Source organism: Athalia rosae, chromosome 5 (assembly GCF_917208135.1).
Source record: "Athalia rosae chromosome 5, iyAthRosa1.1, whole genome shotgun sequence".
In the NCBI taxonomy this organism is placed as follows: domain Eukaryota; kingdom Metazoa; phylum Arthropoda; class Insecta; order Hymenoptera; family Athaliidae; genus Athalia; species Athalia rosae.
The window spans coordinates 7,476,358-7,485,967 of record NC_064030.1 but is presented as its reverse complement, the minus strand read 5'-3'; the positions used below and the strand labels follow the sequence as shown (position 1 = coordinate 7,485,967).

The window sequence follows — 9,610 nt, the reverse complement described above, 5'->3', positions numbered from 1 at the left end:
TTGATAACGAAACAAAAAAAAAGAGATATTCAAAAAATTCGTAACGAAGGGGTTTTTTTTTCCTCGTCAGAAATGAAGAGTATACATGTACGAATTTTCGACACTATCTTCCATGATATATATGGCCAGTTTGGATCCTGATTTTGCTTGACAGATCTCTAACGTCTAATTTGTCGAAACATTTCGTGGAATAATATGTGACCACTATTTACGAGTAATACAATAATATCGTACGATAGTGTTTAAGAAATAGTTGAAAATATTTGTCACACTTTTCTCTCAAAGTTCCTCATTAAAAATAACGTAGTGTGGATATCTCCAGCTGCGAATCCACAAGTAAATGTTTGCTAGAAGATTCTAATCTTTTGAATACAATAAAACTGTTAAAACACAACAAAATTGATGTAATGAAGGAAAGCAGTGTGAATTGCGAAGCCGAAAACCAGCTACGTCAGTCAGCCCCAACAGCGTGAAAGACAGAATACGCGTTCGCTTATCACTATGTATATACATTTTTTTTTTCTTTATTACCAGTGCCCATTTTTCTTTAACGCCAAAACGATAACATACGTCAGCTAACGAAGTGACCGAGTGGGGGACTAATAAGTGTTCAGCGTGTGCCCTGATCTTAATAAATAAAATATCAGCTCGTAGTTATTCAAATTATTCAGGCGGCGCTTCGCGAGAGAACAACGCACGCTAAAATCGTTCGCCAACGTTTTGCATATTCGCACTTCCGCTCTACAGTCTATATTCTGTTTCTACACGTTGCTTTTTTTTAAATTAATTTTATTATTTCATCGTGCCGTGGTCGTCCTGATCAATTATTTGCTGTGTGTCGCACAGTCGATTCTGATGTATAGTCAGGCGTGAACCGCAAAGCTACTTTACTTTGAACTTGAACCGATTCCGCGCCGCACGATCTCGAAGCCCATTCGCGGTAATACCCATTTCTAAGCAGACGACAAGTGTACTTTAAATGTGTTCGTGATCATTTTTATATTTGAATGACAGAACGTGACACTTATGTGATTATTGTATAATGAATATTATTATCTAATAATCAGACGAATTGTGTTTTTAGTCGAATAATTATTCTGTTATCACTTCTACGCAAACATGGTTCATCTTAGACGCAAGGTAGGTTATGTTAAAGTCTTTCAAGTTCACCAACAGCCCACACGCATGACAAACTTTACCCGACTTGACCCGACCTAACCCTATCTCATAATTTCACGTGCAGTTAGTAGCGATGTCAACCATTCTATCGTTGAATTGTCTGATGATTGCAACCCTGAAAATGCATTACTCAACGCCGCACTACTTAGTTAATCAATTTTCGGAAATTCCGAAGAATTACGGCGGTGAGTAAGTTACACTAATCTTGATTGCGAAATCGTCGAGTAACATTAATGTATCCTACAAACTAACGTCACAGTACCGAAAAATATGTAAATCAATGCCCTTGCACTGTCTGTTACATACCTCTCAAATGTCAAATATGTAGATACAGTCGCGAAATTTGGATATTTAAATATTGGTGTTCGGATGTTAAAGATTTTAGCTTGATAACATATTCATGAGGTTTAGTGCGTAAGAAACTGTAGTCTATTTTATTCATCATTTTATCATTTTAAATTAATCCACATCAACCTCTGAACCAAGCAAAACAATGAGCTTTTAATTTATGAGACATTTGAATGCTCTAATATTTCCATAAAGATAGTAAACGTGTTTGTGCATAACAATTTTTGTTGGCGTTGCATACCCAGACATGAATTCTTTTTTCTTCAATTTTAGCTCTTATCTCACGGAGGGCTTCTTTATCAGCTAAAGCAAAGTATAAGATGGGGTTCCTCTCTAAAAATAAGAGACAACGAAATCTTAAGCCCTGACCGTTCTTTCAAGGTATATTTTGCTAGAAATTTTTTATTCTTTCACCAAAAGTATTCCAACGATCTAAGCATAGATATTATGAAATACAGTATGCAGACCTTTCGGTACGGCTAGCAGCTCCACATCAACTTCAACCCAAGCCCGATGTGAGCGCCCTGACCTTCGGCAAACATTTCACAGACCACATGTTGAAAATATTTTATTACGAAGCTCTGGGTGGATGGCAAACCCCAGAAATTTGTCCATTTGAAAATCTTGTACTTCATCCTGCTGCCAAAGTTCTACACTACGCCGTTGAGGTGAGAATATTCAGATCTCGATTTTGAAATTCTAGAGAAAATCATGTTATAACTGATGTATTTATTATTTCACCTATTTGGAACAATCATTCAACAAGAGGCCATTAGCAAATCTATTATTTTGTTAATTATGAATTCAACGATTCACAATACTGAATAATATGATTTATATTCAGCTCTTTGAAGGAATGAAGGCATATCGTGGTGTTGATGGCCAAATTAGAATATTCAGGCCTGAGTTGAATATGGATCGTATGAACGCTGCTGCAATGAGATCTGGTCTGCCAACATTCAGCGGCACAGAACTCATAAAGTGTCTTAGCAGATTAGTCAGTATTGACGAAGAATGGGTCCCACATTCGGAAGCATCTAGTCTCTACATTCGGCCAACCCTGATTGGAATAGATGTGAGTACAAGTAATAGAAAATAAGTATAGAGTGTTTAATCAATCATTGCTTTCGTCAAGTTCTGTTGATGAAAAACGACTTTCACTTTCATTTGATGTGTTGCTCTTATTCTTTCAATGGCCGAAGTGTTATCTCGGCAATTATATCACATACATGGTCCATATTTTTATTTGCTGAAATACTGTATCTACTTCTTTCTCAACATTGCAAAATTCAGATAAGTATGATCCGATGTTATTTGTCAGATGTAATATTATTGCCACACATAAAAGTGCCTGATGGCAAACCCTGGCTTAAATTCTGACAAAAACCGATGTCCCCGATCTAAGTGTAATATCATGTCATCCTAAATTTCTATCACTCATTGATCTTGTTTACATGTACTTCTATTCAAAACTTATAAGATGCATGTTGTAGAAGAGTGTGGGTGTAATGACTCATCTTTTACAATAATATTGTGCTTTTAATGTACATCCATATCGCTTGCTATAGTTGACGTACTCAGGCTGATTACGTGCAATCTAGCCACAATTAAATTTTATTATTATGGAAAGTATGTCCCACTTAACTAATGGTTTTAAATGTCACCTGCAAATATTTTAAACTCCAAAATAATGTATAACAGGAGTTGATGAAACATTGCGCTGCAGGTGGCTGAACAGTTCAGGGCAATACAATAGCTTTATCATCCAGCAAGCAGCAACCTTTGACAGCATTACAACATGATTCTAGCATTGCAGTTTAAAATAGCCAATTGTAATTTGCAACTTTATCATTTTCAACTTGACGTAAAAGTTCAGAGAATTGTGTCCATGGTATTCATGTCCCACAGTTCATCTACAGGTTATCGAGAAATAGTTTTCTGATTGCTGTGTATTATATTTATTTTTTCTGAATCAACTGTTGTTATCTGTCTAAACGTTGTTAATCTCATCATACGTTCACTGTTTACATGTCATTGTGAGAAATATTTGATATGTTTGAATTTCAAAATTAGTTGATCTTTCGCAATAAGATAAGGGATGATTAAATTATGCTGTATCAACTTCTCAGATTCTCATTAAAATCTAATAAAGTTTCATTGAACTATAATGATTATATCGATTTTCTAGAAAATTCCAGTCAGTATTCTCATCATTGCCAATGAGTTATTATAACGTTTCTGCCCCGTGGATGGCTCTTACTCAATCTACAACAGATAAGACTATTGTTTGAAGCCATTGTCAAGTTACATGATTTATTCATGTGCTTTCGAGAAGTGAATCGATGCAAAGTACATTTTATTGATTCAAGATCAATTTTCTACATAGAATTTTCTGATACATTATTTAACCATAATTTTCTACCATTTTTAGTTATGGTTTTTGGGTAGCAAATGAGATAAAATTTCGTAACTTCTTTCTTTTTAACGTCTAAAATAAAATACAGTCAAACGAGGGGAATAGGGATCGGCGAGATAATTTACTATAGTTTCTATATATCTATTGTATTTCATTGTTTATAGAGAAACCTCTTGACTTTATAGTGTAATATGATGCAGTTAATTTGCATTTGTTGTCAGTACCCGTCTGACGTCTTTCAGCTTTATACGGAATTTCGACTGTCCTTGACTCCTCTGTCAATGGTACCATGGTAGAATAGATATCACGTACTGTTCCAGAAGATAGAAATTGTTGTGTCTATCCACGGTGAATACTTGGTTACTTTCTTAAATTAGAAATACCATCTAGCGAATCAGGAGATTTTTTCATCAACCCTCCAGCTTGTCATGTAATCAAATCCAATGTCAATGTTGCGTGATAACTTTTTGCACAAATGATGCAACAATCATGTCTCAATAATCATTCTCAAATGATTGTGAAAATCGTATGTACTCATGAATTATTATTTATGTCAACCGATAATACGTAAGCATGTTGGTAAATAAATATTAAATGTTGTTTGTGCAAGGAAACACACTTGTTTCATCAGAACCAAAGGCGCTAATGAGGGTGATTGTTAAAACTGACAAATGCATCGGCCGATTTTATTGAAAACAATTAGATATTCTCAATTCCAGCCAACTTTGGGTGTTGCATCGTCAGACTCAGCCCTTCTATACGTGATTCTTTGTCCGGTTGGAACATATTTTAAAACTGCTGCAAACCAAGTGGGTATTTCACTTCTGGCAGACCCCAGGTACACTCGTGCCTGGCCGGGGGGTTGCGGTGATCGCAAAATGGGGAGTAATTACGGACCAACCATTCAAATACAGAGAGAAGCCTCCGAAATGGGGTTGCAACAAGTATTGTGGCTATATGGTGATGACAACCAGTTAACTGAAGTTGGCACTATGAATATTTTCATGTTCTATATCAACGACGATGGGGGTGAGTCAATATTATTACATCTGTTACCGATAACTTTGATTTTCAAAATCTGTCAACTCACAGGAATAATATTCAAATACCTGTTACAGAAAAAGAATTGGTCACCCCCCCTTTAAACGGACTTATTCTACCCGGAATAACCAGAAATTCTATTCTGACCACATCTAGAGAATGGGGGCAGTTTAAAGTCACCGAACGAGTGATCACTATGGATGAAATCTGTAACTTATTGTCCGAAAACAGGGTGAGTTATATAAATCTATCGAATTATGATCAAAACGCGAGTGCATGTACAAGAAAGAACATCATTGATCATTTTCACCCATAGTAGGTTTTTTTGAATCCACTAGTATGTTTTACGATTTTTGCAAAGTTCACTACGAGTGATAGAACTAGTGCTATATTCTTCCGTACATAACAGCTAAAACCTTGTAAAAACATGCAATAAATCTGCACAATCTTTTTATTATATTTGGTACGTACAATGAGACATTGTTATCAGACACTAAATATTAGCATACTTGAGTGTGAATTTTTCTAAAGTAGAGAATATGATAATTTCGGTAGACACTGTAAATGAACTCATCAATTACTCTAATTCGATCATTTTCGGACTTCCTATAGAATTAAAATAATATTTATTCCACAGTTATTGGAGCTGTTTGGAGCAGGTACAGCTTGTATAGTAAGTCCGATTTCGTTCATTAAATATGTCGATCAGGGACTACACATCCCTACACTGAAGCAGCCGGACCCAGTCTACAAATTATTTTACAAACATCTCACGGAGATCCAATATGGATACCTGCCGGATCATCCATGGGCCTTATCAATAGGATAACATCGACTTTATGCACAAGAGGATTCTGAGAAAACTTTAAACTTAGTGTGCAGTCGAAAATCTTTACAAAGGTATCTACAAATATTGCGGTTTTTTGGGATTCTAGTAATCCCTGGGATTCATACTAAAAGCCTCAATCACCGGGATTATAAAATGCACCAGAGTTTTATAATACAATTAGATGGAATTGGATCCTATACATAACATGCAATATCCGATCCGCGATATATGCATTGGGCGTTGTGAATCTAAATGTTATTATATTTAATTTATTTATGAACTTGAATGTGTGATGATGAATTTAGCAACACCAACCGACTTCTACAAACCTTTGGTACGATATCTGAATATCTTACTATGGAATCCGGTCCAGAGCTATTGCTCTAGTGCTTCGATAGGTTGGTTGTATTTGTGGCTTAGCTCCAATGTACGAATCAAATATGCTTACAAAGCTATACTGGATGACGGAGTCTCTGAAAATATGTTTAGGGAGGGATTAACCCGTTATTTTGGGTAATCATCTCAACTGAATGAGTCTAATTTACATTGATGCATTGTTAGCTCTAATGTTATCTTGAGTAGTTCGTTTGAATGTGTGCTTTAAGTCGGAATTTTTGTTCCGCAACTGCTTTTAGAGTAACTCATTCTTACCACTAATTAGATACGAAAAATCGTTATAGTATTTATTTTATAAATAAATTAACTTCCGTTTAGATGCATCATTCAACTGATGCAGTTGCAACGGAATACCAGTGAACAGTCAATGAACGTGTCTGAAAAAAAGTTGAATGAATAATTGAATAAACTGACCTGGTGCTACACTGTATGACCTCAGTTTCAACGCTTTGTGAAGAATTTTCCTTATTGTTCGTTTTTGTTGCTTTCAATCATCGTGTACGTTAGAAAACACTTCAACACTTCAGAAATTATGAGTACCTCAAGTAGTCGAAACAGTAATGTTTGAGTTAGAGATGTATAATTGATAAGATTTGTACAGTAATAAATTTAAAAAACAGCCATGACTTGATATTTTTTTGAATAAATATTGCCGTTGATTATTCTAAGACATCACCGTCGTAAAAGACTTGTGTCACACAAGTCCACAGCCTTAAAAACTACTGGTCGTTGACTAGAGATTTGATCAGTCTACAAACTTGATAGTTGTTCAATTGTAAAGTTTCCGTCACTGATTTGTTCGCGGAAAAAGCAACTCATCATTTGACAGCAGTTCACAGTTACATCTACGTGATTTTGGCGTTGACTGAAGCATTGAGTAACTTAAATACGAAGTATAGTTACTACTCAATGATTGAAATCACTGAATTCGTTGACAGTTGACTGAAGCGTTCTTAACGACTGAAGTTACTGAGAATATGAAGTATAGTTACTTAATGATTGAAGTCACTGAATTCATTGACTGAAGTACGATCTTCAGTCAATGATTTCAATCACATGTCACATGTAGATCACGTGTAGAATCACGTGGTCGTCTATTAAATGGCCACCGTGGATCAAAGCATATACATACATATGTATAATAGCAATGGCTTGGTGTATGATGTTAAACTTCACTCTGCTGTTCTAATATCCTCTTGAAACAAATATGTCAAGTGGTGTCCAGCCGGCTAAAGCAAAAATCCCTGTGATACCGGGAACGAAACCATCGATACAAAACGCCCAGCTTCTTGTATCAACAGGCGTACCTTCCTTGGATCATGTAGTTGGTTTGTATTTATGTAATTTTCTAACCTAAATACGAGTGTACTCCTAAACTGTATTTTAATTTCAGGAGGAGGTTTGCCTGTAGGGACAATCATCCTTATAGGTATGTCGGTTTTTCAAAAATGACTTATTCTATAATTCAGATTGTCTTATAACTGCCTCAATTTTCAGAGGAAGATATGTATGGCAGCTATGGTAGGATACTGTTGAAGTATTTTATGGCTGAAGGTGTGGTATCCTCCCACTCTTTATTCTTGGCTTCGCAGAGCTCCAAACCAGCACAATTATTGTCAGAATTACCAGCTGTTACAACGAATTCTGTAGCATGTCCCACAGGTCCAGACGAGCAGATGAAAATAGCGTGGCGATACCAAAATATGAAAATAATGGAGAGTTCGCCTAGCGCAGGACAGACCTTTGGACACTATTATGATCTCACTAAAACTATGAATAAAGAATTAATAGAAAAAGTTAACGTAAAAATCTGGGATGGAGAGACGTTGAAATACAGAGCAGAATCTTTTGAAAACCCTGCATACATAGATCTACTAAAGAATATTCAGGAAACTATGAAAGATGGAAAATTTCTACTCTCTAGTGAACCAGAAAAGAGAAATATTCTTCGGATAGCCATTCACGCTTTGGGGTCGAGACTCTGGCTGAATGACAAAGAAGAATCAACCAGCAGAGATATCCTAAAATTTTTTTACTGCCTCAAATCCCTTTTAAGAAACGCTTACGCAGTTGCAATGGTTACTGTACCGACACATCACTTCAATAATGCCGTATGTTTGTATGAATGATGAATTCGCGATTATTTATCTCTCTATATATTGTAAATAAGAAGGATAAATTCTTCCTCCTTAGGATGCGTTAGTTGAGCGGATAGAACACTTATCTGACACAGCCGTCAGACTCGAATCGTTTGCCGGATCGGCCAAGGGAACAAATCCTGTATTCAGCGACTATCATGGCTTATTGCACATTCGGAAGTTAGCAGCATTAAATTCGTTAGCACCTCATTTTCCCGAATCTATGGACCTTGCATTCAAATTACGCCGCAAAAAATTGATGATTGAGGTAATTTAGAAAGGTCTTCATGTACGAGGATATGTCTAATCGCTAGTTGTTTCAGGTACTTCACTTGCCTCCGGAATTACCTGGTACCGAACAAAGAGAACAGGACGAGGTGTTGCCTTTGGCTGGAGGTTGCGGCGGAAAATCTGGAAAAAACCAACTTGATTTTTAATTGTAACTTCATTTCGAATATTGCATGGAAGTGTTAGCATGGTAGCACTATTAACGCATTTCCGAATGTGAATACTTATTTCGTAAAATGCCGCAATATTTATTATCTAACTATGCTGTTGATGTATATTTATTGCGCAAATACCATGACGTGAAATGGAAGATCGATCGCCCCGAGAGTTAGATGTTCTGCGAAATGCTGTATTTCAAAAAAAAGTTCTTTCTCGTTTCTAATTGAAAGACTAATGAACTTATCAGTGTACTTGTTTTGTAACAGCTCTATAATATGAGAATGCAGGTTGCAGTTTTGATAAAAGCTTAAACTGTACTTATGTTAAAGAATGAAACGATGAAATAAAGTACGAAGGAATGATACGAGCATTCATCAATTTATCAATAACTTTATTTCGGGTGAATTGCATTTGGAACCTCAAGACTATATAGTCCGAAAATAGACGTCTTGCAAATCGTTATTTGGATAGACTAATCGATTGAGCAAATGAATGTTACTGTATTCTGACTTCGGAAATACAAGTCCTTCGAGTGAATCATTTTTTTCAGGGTTTTCTATGATTCCCAGAATAATTTAATCTCAGAAATCCGAATCTGAGAGCCGATATGATCTATCTATGAGAATGATTGGATTATCGCCAATTTCTCGCTCTTTGGGACAGAAAAATTGAAATATCCCGATGGGAAAAGTTCGTAGTTTGACGAAACAGAAAATCATGACGTTCGTCTAATATATGGCTGATGATGTGGAATTGAAACGAACGACGGTACAAAAATTAAAACGACAAATGGAACCGACTGCGGCACGCACCTGC

At 36.1% G+C, this 9,610-nt stretch overlaps 2 protein-coding genes across 4 annotated transcripts; both read left to right on the top strand.

Annotated features, from left to right (window-relative positions):
* Window positions 1–22: 22 nt before the first annotated feature.
* On the top strand, window positions 23–6,830 carry LOC105685904 (branched-chain-amino-acid aminotransferase, cytosolic). 3 transcript variants are annotated; one of them, XM_012400382.3, is made up of 8 exons: window positions 23–940; window positions 1,085–1,140; window positions 1,801–1,908; window positions 1,986–2,195; window positions 2,372–2,602; window positions 4,663–4,972; window positions 5,062–5,216; window positions 5,622–6,830. In XM_012400382.3, exons 2-8 carry the CDS (start codon window positions 1,120–1,122, stop codon window positions 5,811–5,813), a joined length of 1,227 nt encoding a protein of 408 aa, XP_012255805.1. In that variant the 5' UTR covers window positions 23–940; window positions 1,085–1,119; the 3' UTR covers window positions 5,814–6,830. The 3 variants fall into 3 exon arrangements, with proteins under 3 accessions (XP_012255805.1, XP_048511463.1, XP_048511464.1); XM_048655506.1 differs by having other exon boundaries at window positions 23–1,140; XM_048655507.1 differs by lacking the exons at window positions 23–940; window positions 1,085–1,140 and adding an exon at window positions 1,157–1,364.
* A 202-nt stretch (window positions 6,831–7,032) lies between these two features.
* LOC105685905 (elongator complex protein 4) lies at window positions 7,033–9,156 on the top strand. Its single transcript, XM_012400383.3, has 5 exons — window positions 7,033–7,537; window positions 7,603–7,638; window positions 7,707–8,320; window positions 8,403–8,615; window positions 8,671–9,156. Exons 1-5 carry the CDS (start codon window positions 7,417–7,419, stop codon window positions 8,782–8,784), a joined length of 1,098 nt encoding a protein of 365 aa, XP_012255806.2. The 5' UTR covers window positions 7,033–7,416; the 3' UTR covers window positions 8,785–9,156.
* Window positions 9,157–9,610: the final 454 nt, after the last annotated feature.

What these genes read in the sequence shown, in the direction of transcription:
- LOC105685904 (XM_012400382.3), top strand. Translation starts at nt 1,120, where the DNA reads ATGGTTCATCTTAGACGCAAG. An exon ending in TGGTTCATCTTAGACGCAAG is followed by an intron (nt 1,141 to 1,800) that starts GTAGGTTATGTT and finishes CTTCAATTTTAG; the next exon opens with CTCTTATCTCACGGAGGGCT. An exon ending in ACTTATTGTCCGAAAACAGG is followed by an intron (nt 5,217 to 5,621) that starts GTGAGTTATATA and finishes TTTATTCCACAG; the next exon opens with TTATTGGAGCTGTTTGGAGC.
- LOC105685905 (XM_012400383.3), top strand. Translation starts at nt 7,417, where the DNA reads ATGTCAAGTGGTGTCCAGCCGGCTAAAGCAAAAATCCCTGTGATACCG. An exon ending in AGGGACAATCATCCTTATAG is followed by an intron (nt 7,639 to 7,706) that starts GTATGTCGGTTT and finishes CTCAATTTTCAG; the next exon opens with AGGAAGATATGTATGGCAGC. An exon ending in GCAAAAAATTGATGATTGAG is followed by an intron (nt 8,616 to 8,670) that starts GTAATTTAGAAA and finishes TAGTTGTTTCAG; the next exon opens with GTACTTCACTTGCCTCCGGA.